Raw genomic sequence first — 20445 nt, forward strand, 5'->3', positions numbered from 1 at the left:
TATCCAATGTGTTGTCACTTCAGCCCTCAGAAGTTTCTTTAATTTGCTTCTCTACATCATATATCTGAGTATATTACCTGTTACTTGCTTTTTCTTTTGACTTATTTCACTCAATTACCTCTACTTTCAGGTTGTCATAAAAGAAAAGATTTTATTATTCTTTTACTGAACTTTAAAAGTGAACATATGTGTGTAGGAGTGTATGTTGTGTGGTATATGTGGTGTGTATTTTTATTATACCAGCTCAATCTGTCCTTTTTTCCCCAAAATTCTAAGTTACCAAATTATTCACTAGTAAACATAGATATATTTTATATATGAATAACGATTTAAAAATAAATGTTATTAGATAGAGGCCAACGAGTGGAATTCTTGGATCGAATGGTAAATCTACTTTACTGTTTGTAAAATTCTTCATGATGTTTTCATTGACTGAAGCAATTTACAAGCATACAAATAATACAAGAAAATTAAATTTTCTCTGCAGACTTAGACTTTCAAACTACTTAAATGTTGTCCATTCTCATGATCAAAAGACAAGGGACAGCTCATTTTTGAATTTTATTTTCCTGATAATATATTATAACCAGTATTTTATATGCTCACTGACTAAGTGAAGTTTTGCATTAGTAAAGTATTTTATTTGATTTTAATTACCTTTATTGTGCGGATGTTTTAATTTTTTCAACTATTTTGCAAATATTGAAAGACATCCATTTTAATAGAAGTATGGTAAGCAAATATTTTCTCATATTCATTGAAATGTCTTTTTATTTATTTATTGTTTTTGTTTTTGTTCCACACATTGAAGTGCTTAGGACTTAATCCTGGTTCTACATAAAAGAATAACACTGGTAGGGTTCAGAGAACTTTATGGGGTTTGGGTTATACCTGGGCAGGTTATATGAAGGGCAGATATACTAAACATACTATCAGGCAAGCAGACTATCACTAATACACATAGGTTAAGTTCTCATTTTAATGATTATATGCATTATACATATATACATTATACATATAATGATATATACATAAGGAAAGTCAAGATACAGGAATACATGCTATTCAGTGTATTTTTAATTTTTGACTTAACATCCAATATTTATTTCCTCTTGATTTAAATTTCCATTTGTTTGCTTGTTTTTGGGCCACACCCGGTGATGCTCAGGTATTACTCATGGCTATGCACTCAGAAATAGCTCCTGACTTGGGGGACCATATGGGATGCCAGGGGATCGAAATGTGGTCGATCCTAGGTCAGCCAGCCACATGCAAGGCAAACGCCCTACTGCTGCGCCACCTCTCTGGCCCTTCATTTACATTTTTACATGGTATGTGGTAGTAATTTAGATCACAAGTTCTAAATACCATTCTGTTCTCCATCTTATATTCACATCATCTTTATCACATATTAAAGTATTACATTTTGTGTACTTATTTTGACTTTTATTATACTATTTTTGTTACTATTCTTGGTAGTAGTACAAAATGGAAGGTTGTAACACTTCCAATTTCTTGACTCAGAATTATATTAGCTCTCTGTGATCTTTACTGGTTTCATATTAATTTTAGTATTATTTGTCTATTTTCTTGAAGAAGAACATTAGAATTTTGATAGTGACTACACTAAGAATGCTTTGGGTAGGGTGTGGTGTTCATTTTGTATTTTATTAAAGATTTTAATTAATGAACTTAAATTATCTTTCCCTTTTCTTTTTTTTTTTTTTTCTTGGTTTTTGGGCCACACCCGGCGGTGCTCAGGGGTTACTCCTGGCTGTCTGCTCAGAAATAGCTCCTGGCAGGCACAGGGGACCATATGGGACACCGGGATTCCAACCAACCATCTTTGGTCCTGGATTGGCTGCTTGCAAGGCAAACGCCGCTATGCTATCTTTCCGGGCCCATTCCTTTTCTAATGACATTTTCTAACATTAATATAATTCTCAGTTTATAAGTCTTTTAATTTTTGGCTACTTGATATATTTTTTCTTATTGTTTTTGGTTCACACCTGGCACTGCTGAGCACTTACTATTGGCTCTGCACTCAATAATTATACTTGGAGGTCTTGGGAACAGTACATGATGCTAAAGATCAAATCTGGGCTGAACCACATTCAAATGTCCTACCTGCTGTCATATCTCTCTGACACCCATTTTTGTTATTTATTTCTAACTACTTATTATTACAATAGAATTGTATCAGGAATTATTTTGTTTCCTTCTCTTCTAACTTAAAGTTTATATATTGAAAAGCAATAAATTTTTAAATATTGATTTTTTAAACTGTCCTTTTACATATTTATTTATTACTAATGATACTTTATATCAGTGGTCCTCAAACTATGACCCGCGGGCCACATATTTGTATGTTTTGTTTCTTCATTGCAAAATAAAATATATGCAGTGTGCATAAGAATTTGTTCATAAGTTTTGTTTTTACTATAGTCAGACCCTCCAATGGTCTGAGGAACAGTGAACTGGTCCCCTGTTTAAAAAGTTTGAGGACCCCTGCTTTATATCATTGCTGTTTTAGACTTTTTCCACATCTAATATATTCTGATTGCCATATTATAATTTTGAATGGTTAAATTTATTCTTACTGTGAATCTATAAAAATATAGTCATTGCTATGACTAGGATTTTTGTTAAAAAAATAACTAGTTTGGGACCAAAGTGGTGGTGTAGTGAGTGGTAGGGCATTTGCCTTGCATATGGTTGACCTAGGATGAACAGCGGTTTGATTCCCCCTATCCCATATGGTCCCCCAAATCAGGAACGATTTCTGAGTGCATAGCCAGAAGTAACCCTTGATCGTCACTTGGTGTGACCTAAAAACAAAACAAAAACCCCACAACTTAAGTTGAATTTATTTATATGCTCATATGCTTTATATTTCCTTTTTTTAAATATGGTATATTATGTTATTGATTTGCATGCTTTGAACCATCCTTACAATTCCTGAATCAATTGATATATATATATATATATATAATAGTTTAGCTGTATTGCTGATGATTGTCCTATTCAATCTTATTTATTTATTAGTTTTTGGACCATATCTGGCAGCATTTAGGGCTTACTCCTGAGTTGCTACTTGGTAGCACTTGTGGCAGTGTTCAGGGGAACTTGAAGTTCTTGGATACAACCCTTGATAACAAGAGTCTTCTTGCTATCCTATCTCGCCTAGCAACTTTATTTTTATTAGTGCTTCTCTTTCACTCCCCTTTTTAATTATCAGCTATATTACCCCAAACTCTAGATTGAAATTCAATTGATTTTCTAGAGAAACTACATTTTATGTAGTGACTAACAGAGAAAGTCTACAATATACATTTTGAATAAATGATAAATCTTGTTCTATTGGCTGTAACAAACTTTAATTTTATAAACATCATCTTCAGGAATCTTGTTATTTTTTATCACTAAATTCAGTAAGTGTTACCATAGACAACAGATATTAATAATTTGGATAGAGACAGGAGTAAACCAATGAAAGCAATAGAGTTTCTCCATGTATTTTTCCAGGTATCAGTTTATTCACTTCTAAATTTATTTATTTTTTTTGGGCCACACCCGGTGATGCTAAGGGGTTTCTCCTGGATATGCACTCAGAAAATGCTACTGGCTTGGAGGACCATATGGGATGCCAAGGATCAAACCCAGTTTGTCCTGGATCAACCACGTGCAAGGCAAACGCCCTACTACTTTGCTATTGCTCCAGCCTTCACTTATCAATTTATATACCACACATATTTTACTTGATTCCATGTTATCTTCTAGTCTTTGGTAATTAAAAATGTGAACAAGATGAATTTTCTAAATTCAAAAAGTTTTCCATCACTTAACAATAGCTAATAGACAAGAAAATAAATATGTCAATAAGAGGTACTTAAGAGATTCCAGGTAGAACTTCTAACCTAGTCTTAAAGAAAAAAACGATAAGTTTTGAAATTAAATTGCTTTCTAAATTGTGAACAGAGAGAGGAGCTATTTAAGCAGAGAAAATATCAATTATTCAAGATCATGAAACAAAAAACTGGTGCAAAATTCTAGAACAGAGACTGAGAGAATGAAAAGCAGAAAATAAAAATGGTTCCTTACCAGGTTAAATAGGTTAAAATGAAGTGGATATAAGTAATATTTTAGGCAGTAAGTAGATTAACAAATCTCTGCTCTAATTACTGCTTTGTAGGGTGATGCCCATCAGATATTGGGAAGGTCATTAATGAAGTTCACAAAAGTGGTGCTTGCACTGCTTCATGTATATCCTAATAAACATTATAGCCCTCATCCTATTTTGGCTCCATTTCAAACTTCTAATCGGGATTGCTTATTAATACGAATTACTTAATGAGATGAGCATCCTTCCATACAAATCTACTCTTTCAGTCACTATATATCACTTTTAGTTCTGATCAATGTTCATGAGAAGTCTCATTTTTACCCTTCTATTTCTGTGTTTTTTGTCTTATTTCTTGACTCAGTAACCTGGAGAACAGACAACTGTGTTTAATTCATCTTCTATCCCCCTGTGTAACCAGTGAATAACAATGAGTCAAAAAATATTAGTTAACTAATGGGAAATACAGTAAAATGATCCCAAGAAATGCATAATCATTGACTTATGAGCAGACATTACTATATGCTTCTTTAGCTTTCTTAAATAATTTAAAAAAACCCATTATGGATATAGGACTCTCAGCATATTTATTTTTAAATATAAAGTAATGTTTTTCAAAGTTATATAATTAGCATAAAATAATGAACAACAATGTGTGTGTCCATTATGTCTTTGCTGTAGTGTGATTCTTTCAATTAGTGAAGTTTTAAGACATTAATTAGATAATAAAATCAGCAATGACAAAAAATCTCTTGGGTGTCTGGATTTGCTTCCTTTTCTGCCCCTCTCAGGTTTCTTACTTAACATGTCTTTCTCTGAAGGCAGATATTTTTTTGTTCTTCTTGAATTCATGCTGCCCTAGGCACTGACACATGATTTCAATGCACATTCTTATTTTGCTAACACCACTGACATAGCCATTCTCTGTTTAACTTGTTACAGGCCAAAGATGTTGACCTTGGAGCAAATGTATCATATCGAATCAGAAGCCCAGAAGTGAAGCATATTTTTGCACTACATCCATTTACTGGAGAACTCTCTCTTTTAAGGAGTTTGGACTATGAATCCTTTCCGGACCAGGAAGCAAGCATCACGTTTCTAGTGGAAGCCTTTGATATATATGGGACAATGCCACCAGGTATTGCTACGGTCACAGTGATTGTAAAGGTAAGAGGCAGGTAACTTCTTGCTACCTACTTTATAGTCTCAAATTTTATCGTGTACCTACAATATCTGATTTTGTTATTTCATAATAACACAGTGGTACCAAATTCAGACATGCAATGGGTCTTAAGGCTACCACTGACTACACTTGATCATTCTAGAACAAATCTCACATTCCATTTAGTTCTTGGCTATATAAAGATTTTAGAATAAAACAGGCATATCCAGACTAAAATTAGAAAAAAAAATTAAGTCCCAGAGGTGACTCTATTTTTTTGAATATTTCTTCAACAGAAAGCTTTACAAACACAGCATGGATGTGCAAAAACTAATGTTTTATAATATACCAAAAACTTTATTACAGTGATTAATTTAATTTTCCTCTAAAAATTTTAATTCAGTAAAAAATCATCACTTGGGTTGGAAACAGAGTGAATGAGTCTATTTTTTTATGTGTAAAACAGAGGTTTCATCTGCTCATAATTCCAAGCACTATCAAAATGGCCTCAGTGGTTTCCACAAATGCTGGACCTAAACATTAATGCAGTCTCCAACTGCAGCACTGGGCATACTAATTTAATGATTGGCCAGTTATTACTGGAAGTAGCTCCTTAAAAGCTTTTTGGTACATAACTTTCTTGTTTTTCAATTGATTGACAAACAACTAAAATATTTTTTTATACTTTATAATCGACATGAAGTTATTACTGATAAAAATTTTAATAGTGTTAAGATTTATTCAGTAAATTTTTGATATACTTGATTCAGAGTTATCTACAAATGCTCATACAATATTATTTTCCTCCTGTGGCTCTACTTTTATTTCTAACAACCCTTCCCATTCTCAGATGTGTTGAAAAATCCCTGATACAATGTTTTATATTGTTTTGAGCCCTGTGAAAGAAGGGGACAATACTAATCACTGGGCTTGAGGTGGTTCGATTCATATTATAAAATACAGTTTTGATACACTAATGTGGTCTGATTTTTATATATATTAAGCTTTGTTTCCAAAAGTATCTAGGAAGACAAGAGAAAAAATGGGGTTTATGATGTATGCCTTGCACATACCAATCCTGGTTCAATTCCTGATATGGTGTATGGTTTTATAGGTACAGCACAAAAGTGAAGCTTGAACACAGAATCAGGAGTAAGTCTTGATCAGTGTGAGATTTGTGATGACAAAATAAAGAAAATAACCTAGAAAAATATTGATAGGAATTACAATGTCATGATAGATATATAATTCAAAATGACTGAGCCTTGACAAAAAGACTTAACTAAAACAAAATGGCTCCTGACAGATTAAAATGCTGGTCACCATAATCTGGTCTGCTCTTACTTTTCTATATGCATTGATAGAATTGAACATTATACTTTTTAAAACAAATAAATTATCCATTTACTGAAATTTGGGCCAATATATAAGAAAAGAATTATAAATTCATTCCTAATTTCCTAGATCAAAATGCCGACATTAATACAGTAGAGGTTTTTCTCTTGCAATGGGTGTTATTGATAATAGTGAACCCTCATTAATTCTTACTTTGCTGCCTTAAATTTCAGTTACATTTATTTTCTTGAAAGTTTTATGGGATAATTTGGTAAAAATAAGTATCTGAATAAAGCAAGCTGTGTCTTAAATGAGCCTCAATTTTAGAATAAAGAAGTTTGGTATAATATGTTCCATACCACTTTATTATCTTATTCAAAAACTTTCAAAATAGTCAAAAAATAGTTGCTTACTGATGGGATGACTCTATCATGAAAAGAAAAGTACTAATCATATTTTTGTTGATTATATTACATTATCTTATGCAGTGGTCCTCAAACTATGGCCCGCGGGCCACATATTGTATTTGTATCTGTTTTGTTTTTTCATTGCAAAATAAGGTATATGCAGTGTGCATAAGAATTCAGTCATAAGTTTTGATTTTACTATAGTCAGACCCTCTAATGGTCTGAGGGACAGTGAACTGGCCTCCTGTTTAAAAAGTTTGAGGATCCCTGTAATTAGGTCAAGTCAAAAATTGAATTTACACTAGTGAAAGGTGATGTACATTTCATTACTAAAACCCAAGAATGAACAGTTTTGTAACCACTGAGCTTAAAGTTATTTTTAAAATATCAAGTTTTTCTGAGGTCGAAGTGCTAGTACAGTGGTAGGGCGTTTGCTTTGAACATGGCTGTACACAAGGCTGACCTAGGATGAACACAGATTTGATCCCCTGGCATCCCATATGGTCCCCTAGCCAGGAGCAACTTCTGAGCGCAGATCCAGGAGTAACCCCTGAGCATCGCTGGGTGTGCCCCCCCCAACAACCCCCCCAAAGTCGTTTTTCTTATCTACACAATTTTCCTACATGTGTAAAAAAATAAAAGAATCAATTTTATTTTAAACATCAATAATTGTACACACATATAATAATTGTATAGCATACCTTTTTCTTTTTTATGGTAATTAGATAAAACATGGTTATAAAGTTTATAGAACATTTTTCTAAGTGCATTTGGTTTCTTTGCTGTAGCCTAAGCATGATGAGATTTTCATAAAGAGAACTTTATAAGTCTACTGTGGATTTTTGAGACACATGAATATGACAATATGATTCTATTTATTTTTAAGAAAATAAAGAAGTACAATTCATATTTTGCAGAAATATATAGAGCATTCCATGCATCTTAAATTTCTTCTGTCTGTTTATTTGAAGTATTGAAAAGCTGTTATGCTGATAACATAATTGCATAGTATTTGCTAAGAGATATTTTTACCAAAACAGTCACCACAGGAAAATCATCTGAAGATCTCTCTTTGAAAATGAGCAGAGACAAAAGAAATTACTTTTATAAAGAGGGAAAAAAGATCCCCTAAGCACTCATTGATGTTTTTTTCAGGTACTTCCAGGTAGAACCAGGAGTAAGCCCTGAGAATCACTGGGTGTGACTCCAGAACCAACCAACTTATTAAACAAAGAAAATAAAATAAAACTAGAATTCTAGTAGCGTCAGGCATACAATTTAGAGAAAAATCTGTCCTTATCTATTGAGTTGTTAATAAATAACATAGAAAATACATGTTATTTTATCTTACCTGTGATATAAGAAACAGAAGACAGTGTATGTTTTGTTCACTTTTTGAGAAACTCTGAAATTTGATGAGTTTGCTAGAGAAATCTGTCTAATTTAACTTCCCAATATTCACAACAATCTCACACATACGGTGTCATGAGTCAGAAATATTTCTAATACTGTATAAACAGTCCCTCATGCTAGATAATTGGGAAATTATATCTTAAACTCCATAATTTTTATCAAATTTAGTCAATGTTATCTTCCTATTTAGCAATATGTTTTTAACATTAAGAACACATTTTGATTGTAATATTTCCTTGAATGCTTATTGATGTATAATATTACAGAATTTTAGAGGTTTATTTTTATTCTGTGTGATTTTTACCAAAAAGACCACCAAAGTCCAAATTCTGTCTAACTATAAATTCCCATTTGCTGCTCTATATAAAACAAAATTACTTTCTCTTTCTTAGTTGTTTGTTTTTCTTTTTTGTTGTTGGTGATGGGGCAACAGTTAGCCGTGCTCACAGGATACTGCTTGCTTTGCATTCAGGCATTGCTCCTAAAAGTGCTTGAGTGATCATCCAGGATGCTGGGAATTGAATCACGTAGCTGTTTGCAAAGCAAGCACACTACCTACTGTACTGTTTACCTATTCCCAATATTATTTTTTTAGTTTTAATGAAAGATCATCATTAATTTGAAATCTCACTAGCAAGTTATATTCCTCGGTATATTTACTTAAAAATATTATTTAAGTAAACATTGTGGTTAATCAAAGCAGCTTTTTTTCTGTTTATTTTATATTGAATTCAGGATATATAAATTTATAAAAATTTATTATTTGGGGTTTGGGGTTATCTCCAAAACGGTGCTCAGGAACCCTGGGGTGGAGTGGAGTTGCTCCTCCTGATTCTTTGCAGTTCAAAGTGAGAGTCTGAGGATACCATATTGCTCAGACCATTTAGAGTTTGGTAATATCCAGGATGCTGAGTGGTGTTCAGAATTCTTCAGTTTCTCTCACAAAGTATTGCCTTAACTCTTCTATCATCTCCTTTTCTGTGACCCAAAAGCTCATACTTAATTTGTACTGGTGATACATTTCATTCTCAGCTATGGTTTTATTTGATGCATGGAAATAGTTTTGTCTATTTTTTAAAAAATATACCTGCAAATACATTTACTCATATTTTTTTTAATATATGGAAACACTTTTTTTAATATAATTTTTATTTTGATCATAGTGGCTTACATATTGTTGACAATAACATTTTAGGTACATATTTACATAAAATCAGGGGGGATTCCCATCACCAGATTGTCCTCCCTACACCTCCGTTTTTGTCTTACCTCCCATTTCCTCTTCCCTCACCCCCAGGGCGGCTAGAATATGTGGTCCCCTCTGTATCCAACCCACTATCTAGTAGTCTTGCACCTGTTTGGTCTTGATTCCTCCTTTATCTCCCCCTCTATCTGTAGGCAAGACTAGCTAGTTCAAGTTGCATGGTTTTGCCGGAAAAAGAGAAGATATATAAACTGGGGTAAGAGTCTAATACTCCAAAAATGGGTGGAATCCTTCTAGAGGCTCTCATCATCGATTTGGGAGATGAAGGAGAAAAAGAAGGTGAAACACTCCACCAGTACCAAAAAAAAAAAAAAGTGTTAATTATCCAGTGAGGACTCCAGCTATATCGATAAGCACCACAAAAAAATAGACGGAAAAAAAAAAAAAGAAAGAAACAAAAACAAACAAACCAAAAACACGCCATGGTCTTGAAATAAGAAACATGGCATAGCACATAATGAAAAAAGAGAAAAGAAGAGAAAAAAAATAAGTATATTTGGGGACAACGATTTCAATAATCACACCCAAACAGAGAAATCGACCAAAATAGATAGGTAAATAAAAATAATAATAACAATAATAAATGAAGGTAAAATATATATATATATATATATATATATATATATATATATAAAATAACCAAGGTTTTGTGCTTTTTGTATTTTTGTTTTTTTTCCCCTCCTGCCCTGGCACAGTAAATATTGGGGTCATTCGAAAAGGAATTCACTTGGCCTAAGAAATAAGGGGTTTCTCCGTCCTTGGAGTATACTGTCATGGGATCAGCTCTAGACTTTGCTCAGGATCATTTATTCTCCCAGTGGTGGTTTTTTTTTGGTGTGTGGAAGACTACTGCTCTGTCCAGGGTGATCCAATCAGAGCTCTGTGTTTAGAGGTCTCAGTATCTGCACAGATCCTGAGGTGGGACTTATGATGAAGTCAGTCTTTGTGGTTCCAGAGGTTCTGTTACCTCAGTGTCATTTTAATCCATCTTCTGTGGTTGGTGATCTTGATCTTTGCACTGAATCTAGGATGGCACCTAGGATAGCGTCTTTCTTTGTGCTTCCAGAAGCCCCATTCTGTTGCAGTTGTCTCTGTCAGACCTTTGGGACTGGGGATCATGATTATTGTACAAGTCATAGTTCAAACCCTAAATTAGGGCTTTTTTATTGGTCCCAAGATGTATACTGTCTGGTCGTGGTTCTAGTAAAAAACACTTTTATTAATTTTTTTAATATGGGGAAACACTCATCTGTACTCAGGGCTTACACCTATCTTTTTGGCTGGGGCTTAGGAGACAAGGATTAGAGCAATATTTTTTTTTAAAACAAGACTATTTGGGGTCATCAAAAAAGGATTAAAATGGGAAATATATTAATGCTCTGGACATATCAAAGTAAATGCTAATAAACCTACTTATGTCCAGATGATTTACTAAATAGCAAATTAACTATATATTCCATTCTCAATAGGTAAGCCCTTTCCTAGTACCCAATAGACCACTAGGAGTTAGTATTAAAGAAAATATTAAATTTACTTGAATTTATATATATATATATAATTTTCTTACATTAGTATCTATTACATATTAAATTAATATATATTATTTATTTGAATGAATATATAAGAGGCAGAGAAATAGCTTTAAAGAATTCATTAGTGTTTTTACCACGTTTGAAAGAATTGTCCCTTCTTAGCACTTTAAGCAATTGGAAAACTATACATGAATTGCTAAGATTTACATACGCTGGTGAATGGGGAGAAAACATTTCTAGAAACACAAAGAGTTTGTTTGGCTCTGCACAAACATAAATCATTCTAGCTTTCCTTTTCTCCTAACCTTTTTAAGTTGCAATTTAAAGAACCCAGAAGATGTACTTTCCTGTAGTTAAGATGTTCAATCATTAAATTGTTACTCTACAAGAAAATTGGAGAAAGAATGCTGCTAATGCGGCATGCATTTATTTCCGACTTGTAATCTCAGGATCAATATGGAGCATTCTCCTCACTATGAAAAACTTCTGAGGTCATTTACTGGTTCAAATTCTAAAGCTACTAATTTTACAGAAACTTTCTTTTTCAAAGAGGTTGTGAGGAAATTACTTTGCTTACACTTTAAGAACTTTTATCAGTTTGAAGAATTTTTGCATCCATAGTTCGAAATTAAACTCTGGTGAGCATAAAGAAACTTCTATTTCATTAAAATAGATAACAATAAGACCATTTTACAAAGTGTCCAGAAAAAAACTTGCATTAAATCATATATAAAAGAATCGTATTTTTTCTATTTTAAATATTAGGTGATAAAATTATGACCTGGAAGGTAATTCAAATAACAAATTCAATTTTGTATTCAGAGATGATGAAACAAAATGCCCAGAACCATACAAGTTTTAATAATTAATGTAAAATAAGTAAACTAAAATAAAATATTATCTATAATCATTATTTTTAGATTATTGATATGAATTCTCTAGAAAGTTTATAATAGATAAGAAAGTAATGCTATTATTATAGAGATTATAGAATTATGAGCCCGTTTCTACCAACTATATAGTTGATTAAGGCAAAGACATTAAACTATGATATGGGTATCTTTAGCAGTCAAATGGAAGGAAGTTAAGTAACATGAAATAAAGACCAACATTTAAAAATACCATATCGTATTTACCACCTATATCTGAATTAAAGTTGGAAAAAGTTAAGTAAATGTTTAAGAAAAGAACATCTGCCTCACAATATTGATATTAAAGTTTATATTATTAAATAACAAAAATCAATAGATGTACAATAATCATTAAAATACTAAAATTTATGTTGTTTCTCAGCTGTAAGAATATCTAAGCCTACAATATTTGTACTGTGATGCATTTTGAGAAAGTAATTTAATCATTTGTATCAATATGAAAATGATATCAATTTATTTTAATATATTTGTGTTTGGGAACATAACTGACTGTGATCAGAGCTTAATTCTAGCTCTACTATGCTCAGGAATCACTTCTGGTGGAGTCGGAGACCATATGTACTCCCAAGGGATCTAACTTGTATAAGCTGCATGCAAAGCAATTTCCCTAACCACTGTACAACTCTTTGGCCCAATATTTCAAGGTTTAGATAAAAAAGTTAGAATTTATACCATTATACTAAGTAGTTAAAAATTACAATTTCAAAATAGTGCTACAAGAATACAGTAAGTTAGAAAAAGAAAAAATGACAACGGAAACTCTTAATCTGCCTCTCTTAGAATAACATTTTAGTTTTTAAATAATAGTTTTATTTAAACACCATGATTACAAGCATGATTGTAGTTGGGTTTCAGTCCTGAAAACACACTCCCTTTTACCAGTGTCGAATAACATTTTAAATTGTTTACTTGTTTTCATAATTCAAAACAACATAATAACCATAAGAATTATTTTTAGAGAAATTTTCCATCATCGGTGAAATGTTTTGACTTTAGCTGATATCATATCTATTAATATTGTATGAAAACTCCACATTGTCCTCTGCTGGTTATTTTTTATATGAGTTTAATGAAATTGAGAGATTGGGGATTGACAATGGCAAATGGGTTCTGTGATATAAAGAGACAAAGAAAAGCTAGTAATAGTACCCAACCTGGTTTCAAGAGAAGCACTCAACTCTTAATTTTGTTTTCCAGGATATGAATGATTATCCTCCAGTCTTTAGCAAGCGCATCTATAAAGGGATGGTAGCTCCAGATGCTGTCAAGGGCACACCTATCACCACAGTTTATGCTGAAGATGCAGACCCTCCTGTAAGTAGAAGACATTGATTAATACTCTGATCGCTAGCAAAGGACATCCAGTAGCAATCACAGCTGACCTACTTCCCAAGATGGAACAGCAAGTTCATGAGCTTAACTTTGCTAAGGTCAAAAAATTGTGTATCGTGCCTGTTGCATTTGTGGATACAGACTAGAGTTCAAGTGTTTATTATTGAACTTAGATAATTAGGAATAGATTTTTTTTTGTTTCACTAGAATAGAAATTTAATACATACCAATTTGCCTAGCACAAGTAAAAGGTATATGTAAAAAGGATGGTTTATATATGATATCAAAATAATTTTTATTCTTTAGAACAGTGGAAGCTAATCGGTATGAATTTTATCTTCATACATTTTTATTTCATTCATGTATTCCTATTTTGTTAATTCCTCTAAATTAAAGTAATAAATAATATTTTATATATTTATTAGCTTTAAATTATAATAACACATAACATAATATGTTTATTCTGGAAAGCTAAAATCTTAATATTGTTTATAGAACTTACTTAAAAGGTTATTTTATTAGCCATAATTTTGTTTCTTGCAAGATACCAAATTTCCCTTCAAGATAAAGGATTTTTAATTAAAACATAGTTATATTAGAAGTGAGGTAAACTTTTGTATAATGTTATATTAGTCCATTAAATAGTATAAAGAAATAATAGTATCTTTATTAAATTTTGATAAATTACTTATCGTGTTTTAGCTACCCTGATAATTTTAAAGTGATGTTTAATTTTCTCCTTCTTGTTTTTGGTTTTGAGACCAAACTCAGCAGTGATCAGGGCTTGTTACTTTCTCCAAAGTTAGGGATCACGCCTGAAAGTGTTGGGGTGACTATATGGAGTGCCAGAGATAAAATGTAGGCCTGCTGCATGCAAGGCAAGTTCTCTATATTTTGTAGTTTCTTTATGAGCCCATCTAGAATTTTTATAATTTTAGAACATGATTATATTTATGAGGAAGCATAGCCTTATATACCTTATAAAAGTATTTAAAATATGAAACGTTTTTTGCTACTCTTGGCAGTACTCAGGCGGTACATCTGCCTCTGTCCTCAGATATTTCTACTGGCAGACTCAGGAGTCATATGGGATACTGGTTTGGAAGCAGGGTCAGCAACATATAAGGCAAATGCCCATAACCACTGTGATATCAACCTGGTCCCATAAAAATATAAAACTACTTTAAGAAAAAAATAAGAAAATAAATGAAAATCTGCAGATATTTTGTTTGCTTGTTTTTTCCTGTTTCTTCTTCTTCTTCTTCTTCTTCTTCTTCTTCTTCTTCTTCTTCTTCTTCTTCTTCTTCTTCTTCTTCTTCTTCTTCTTCTTCTTCTTCTTCTTCTTCTTCTTCTTCTTCTTCTTCTTCTTCTTCTTCTTCTTCTTCTTCTTCTTCTTCTTCTTCTTCTTCTTCTTCTTCTTCTTCTTCTTCTTCTTCTTCTTCTTCTTCTTCTTCTTCTTCTTCTTCTTTTCCAACATCCAGTGGTAGTCAGTGGTACTCAGTGGTTACTCCTGGCTATGCACTCAAAAATTACTCCTAGCTGGCTCTGGGGAGCCATATGAACTGTAGGAGGATCAAAACCTGTTGCATTTTTTCCAAGCATTAATAACTGAGTTTTATAAGTGACTTACATAACCAATTTGGTATTACTAGCAGAAATGCTATTTTATAGTGTTATTTACTCACTAAAAGATAAATTCCTATCATAATTTTATCCCTTTGAGACAACTATAAGTTCTTGAAATTAATATTAACATGAAAAATGACCTTATAGTTACAAACTCTCTTTCTCAACTATGTTGAATACTGTTGAAAAACACATGACCGGGGCCGGGTAGGTGGCGCTGGAGGTAAGGTGTCTGCCTTGCAAGCGCTAGCCAAGGAAGGACCGTGGTTCGATCCCCCGGCGTCCCATATGGTCCCCCCAAGCCAGGGGCGATTTTTGAGCACATAGCCAGGAGTAACCCCTGAGCGTCAAACGGGTGTGGCCCAAAAATCAAAAAGAAAAAAAAAAAAAAGAAAAACACATGACCTTAGATTACAAAACTGAGATTAGCAAACAAGGGAAGGAGGAGGAGCAAAGAAAGAGGCTGATAATGTAACATCATAATTTGGTTGAGGGTTTTGGGCACTTTGTGGTTCTGAAGGTGTGTAATGATGCACTTCAAAATCATAAACATTAGTGTTATTGTCCACATTACCTAAAATAGAAAAACCATTATAAATACTTGAAGCAGCTTAATTGCATCTTGGAAGCACAACAGGCACGTGTTCATAGATTGGAACATATAAATAATATGTTGAATGTATAATTTGTCATTTGTCTGTTTTTTAAATGAACTCTCATAGGAATGAAACATTTCTGCATTTAGAAGACTATAAAATTTTATTTCATACGTATTTTGATCATCATCTTGATCCTAATCAGGTGGTAACTGGGTTGGCTCTCCAGATGAGCTCAAAGTAATACAAAGCATAGACTCTAATAAATAGAAATTGTAATTACTACATTATAGGTCTATACGTGACTGCAACAGCTACCAAATATCATTTTATAAGTAAATTTTATTATTGTAAAATTTAAAATATTATTAGTTATAATTAAACTAATGTCAGACTATAGAGTCATGTTATTTCTCACAGAACTCAAATTTCCTTTCTAATTTCCCCAACATTTACTATGCCTATGTACAAAAAAAGGGAAGAAAGATAGAAAAAAACTTTATTTTAAAATTTTTTGGGGGGTGTCACACCTGGCAGCACTCAGGAGTTCTCCTAGCTCTACACTCAGAAATCGCTCCTGGCAGGCTTGGGGGACCATATGGAATGCTGGAACTAGAAGTACCATCCTTCTTCGTGCAAGACAGAATGCCTTACCTCCATGCTATCTCTCCAGCCCCCAAGAAAGAACAATCTTGCCAGTCATCAACCCCCTCATTTTATGTCTTCTATATGGGAGCTCCCCTCTTATTCATAGAACCTTAGAATTTAAATTATTTTGTTAGGCCTCATATTTCTATATCCTTCTACAAATTGAAAAAAGAAAAATAAGTGGATGAGACACAGGGCAAGTGGTCTCAGGACATTGAGTATAAAAAAGAGTCAGATCTAAATACTCATGCTAAATTCAAGAACAATAGAACCGAGAGACCCAAACTATAACAAGCTACCAAAAAATGAACCTGCTACACTAGTAGTCTAGGACTAATAGTATTGAATGCATGCTAAGGTCTATGGCGAAGGAGGTCAACACTGGTGGGGAGAATGACCCAAAATCACTATGACTATTTGCCTAAAATACAACTGTGAAAGACTGGAAATTCACAATTAACTCAATAAAATTTTTAAAGAGGTGAAATAAAAATGTAGAGAGTTTTACAAAAAGTTAAGAAGTTAATTTAACTAGTACTATTAAATTTTATATCTCATTTTCAAACTTATTTTATTCTATTATTTTATTGGTTTAATACAGCAAAAATAATTTTAAAGGGCCATCTAGTTTCCTAGTCTGTTAAAATTATAAACATATATTTTGATATAGGATTTCATTTTATATATCTTAGTATTCCCATGCCAGTTCTAATACTTTGGCTATAAGTATCTAAGAGAACACCATATTTATTTAATAGTCACTTCTCAGAAATTAGATGGTGAATTTCTTGGGGTGATGAATCAAAAGGCCCTTCTCTTTTTATTTCCCCATATAGCTCCATGTTTGCTGCTTAGTGATCTGTTAAAAAATTGTTGAATAAATGAATACATTATTTTTTTTTCCTTTGTGTCTCAAGGGAGATGAAAGTTACTTATTCAGAAATTGACTTGCTTACAACTGTTTGAAAATTTTTTAATGTCTCCAAAGCCTCTGCATGGCCATTTGAAGGCTGTGGGACTAGAAAAGGGTGATGAATATGTAATATTGAACAAATAGTTCTAACTCTCAGATGGTAGCTCTTTTTAATATTGAGCAATTGTAAGTAGCTTTTATTTTTAGAGGTTGTCCATATATTTTTCAAGACATTATATTTCATTGAATGAGAGTCACCCATTTCAAACTAGAAAAAAAAAATAACAAAATCCTTTGAAGATCAGCTAGGAAAGCTGGGTAAGGTCTTAGAGCAGAGAGAGCAATGTTGCTGAATATAAATGAAGAATTATAAAATGCATGTTGTGTGCAATTAAAGCACTCTAGAGGAAGAAAGAGGGAAAAGAAATCTTCCAGGGATATTTTTCTTACTGAATTAAAATTGTTAGGACTTCTTTTTTTTTTTTTTTCAGCCTTCTTTTGTGACAGCATTGACATTATGTAGTTCACTGGAGATGTAAATAGTGAATGACTGATCATTTTGGATATTAAAAATTGCTAACCTTTTACTTCAGCTCGCAAGAGACGTTTCAGTCCTAACTTTCACAAAACAAAACTGCAAGTGTAATTTTCATTTGCATATTTCATCCTTTCTGAAGCTTCATGCAAACCCTCAAGATACAAGAATTATCTGGGAAGAAGAGTGTATGACAGAAATATATCTTTTCTGAGCATATAAATAATTGGCGCTTTCTTTCTTTCTTTCTTTCTTTCTTTCTTTCTTTCTTTCTTTCTTTCTTTCTTTCTTTCTTTCTTTCTTTCTTTCTTTCTTTCTTTCTTTCTTTCTTTCTTTCTTTCTTTTCTTCTTTCTTTCTTTCTTTCTTTCTTTTCTTTCTTTCTTTCTTCTTCTTCTTTCTTTCCTTTTCTTTCTTTCTTTCTTTCTTTCTTTTTCTTCTTTCTTTCTTTCTTTTTCTTTCTTTTCTCTTCTTTCTTTTCTTTCTTTTCTTCTTTCTTTCTTTCTTTCTTTCTTTCTTTCTTCTTCTTTCTTTCTTTCTTCTTTCTTTCTTTCTTTCTTTCTTTCTTTTCTTTCTTCTTTCTTCTCTTTCTTCTTTCTTTCTTCTTTCTTTTCTTTCTTTCTTTCTTTCTTTCTTTCTTTCTTTCTTTTCTTTCTTTCTTTTTCTTTCTTTTTTTTTCTCTTTTTCTTTCTTTCTTTCTTTTCTTTCTTTTCTTCTTTCTTTTTTCTTTCTATTTCTTTTTTCTTCTTTCTTTCTTTCTCTCTTTCTTTCTTTCTCTTTCTTTATTTTTCTTTCTTTCTACGTTTCTTTCTTCTTTCTTTTTTCTTTCTATTTCTTTTTTCTTTTTCTTTCTTTCTCTCTGTCTTCTTTCTTTCTTTCTTTCTCTCTTTCTTTGTTTTTATTTCTTTATTTTTCTTTCTTCTTTCTTTTCATTTCTTTCTCTCTCTCTTCTTCCTTTCTCCCTCCCTCTCCCCCTCCCTTCCTCCCTTCCCTCCCTCCCTCCCTCCCTCCCTCCCTCCCTCCCTCCCCTTCCTTCCTTCCTTCCTTCCTTCCTTCCTTCCTTCCTTCCTTCCTTCCTTCCTTCCTTCCTTCCTTCCTTCCTTCCTTCCTTCCTTTTCTTTTCTTTTCTTTTCTTTTCTTTTTTTTGGTTTTTGGGTCACACCCAGCAGCGCTCAGGGGTTACTTCTGGCTCTACACTCAGAAATCACTCCTGGCAGGCTCTGGGGACCATATGGGGTACCGGGATTTGAACCCATGACCTTCTGCATGAGAGGCAAATGCCTTACCTCCATGCTATCTCTCTGGTCCCGAGCATATAAATAATTGGGACAGAAAAAAAAAACCAAAACATTTTTATTATATCCAAGAATAGAGAGTGAGAAGACGTAAACATCTACTTTTTCATTGTCCCACATCACAATGCTTTCCTTTTTCTGTTTTGTTTTGTTTTGTGTTCTGCAAATGGTAACTCTCAGTAATGTACTCCTGACTCTCTGCTCAGAAATTACTTGGGAGGCTTGGGAGGCAAATAGGATGCTGGGACTTGAAACCAGATCGAAACCAGATCAGTCATGTGAAAAGCAAATTGTGTAGTACTATGGCTCTGAGACATGCTTTCCATTTTTAAACTTTGAAAAAAAACTTAAGCAAAATAGTAACTAGAAAATGTTTAGTAACAGAATTTTTATCAACAAATTTATATATGTTGTATTTATTATTTGTTTATTATTTATTTATTCATTCATTTATTTATTTTGGGTTTTGGGCCACACCTAGTGATGCTCAGAGGTTACTCCTGGCTATGCTCTCAGGAATCAATCCTGGCTTGGGGGATATATGGGATGCCGGGGATTCCAACCACGGTTTGTCCTGGGTCAGGTGCTTGCAAGGCAAGAGCCCTACCGCTGTTCCACAGCTCTGGGCCTTATTACTAGCTTTTATTATTAATATAAAACTACTTTTTCAGGTTTTAATATTGCCTTGAGCTATATATATGTTCCTTAAAATATTTTGTGCTTTCTTTATAACAATTGATTTTAAAATAAGGGATCTCACTATTCATTCTCAGGAAGAATTCTTACAAACTATGAGTTTTTTCTTCTTTTTGTTAAACATTTGCATGCTTTTAACTTTCAGAGGTTAGATGAGCTACCTGAAGTATTATTTTTAAATGTTTATATAGGTTATTCCAACATTCTTCTCCATTTTTAAGGCCACTTTTGTTCATCTCTGTACAAAAAAAATGATGGTATGGTTTGATTTTATGTGTCACTTTAAGTTTTCTTAAAATCTTATGAATCTATGAAATAATACTAAGTATTTATAGTGATCTTAAAATTATGAATCTTCAAAAGAAGCCTTCTGTTGCGAAGACAAGAATATAGCAATGAAATGATAGCTGTGATGGTCTTTAACCATGATGTGCTGCTCACTTGCTTTATATACAGTACTTAAAATATTCAGGGTCAGTAATGTTAGAAGATTGTATTTTTATCTACAGATAAAGCTTCTGTTGTATATAATTTTTATTGATGTTAGTTAGGCCTATTTTTGTCACTTATCATATACTGACTTGTGTGATTAAACTTTATGGATTTTATTATGGCAGATAATGTAGCATAAACACTTATTT

General features: G+C 32.7%; 1 protein-coding gene across 1 annotated transcript in view; it reads left to right on the top strand.

Moving 5' to 3' along the window:
- Positions 1-20445, top strand: part of PCDH15 (protocadherin related 15) — a 1226762-nt gene that overhangs the window by 1068384 nt on the left and 137933 nt on the right. The window contains exons 22-23 of the mRNA XM_049790532.1: positions 5063-5287; positions 13363-13479. Of these exons, the coding sequence (XP_049646489.1) occupies positions 5063-5287; positions 13363-13479 (342 nt within the window). The remainder of the gene's footprint in view (positions 1-5062; positions 5288-13362; positions 13480-20445) is intronic.

This window comes from Suncus etruscus, chromosome 17, assembly GCF_024139225.1.
Source record: "Suncus etruscus isolate mSunEtr1 chromosome 17, mSunEtr1.pri.cur, whole genome shotgun sequence".
NCBI lineage: Eukaryota > Metazoa > Chordata > Mammalia > Eulipotyphla > Soricidae > Suncus > Suncus etruscus.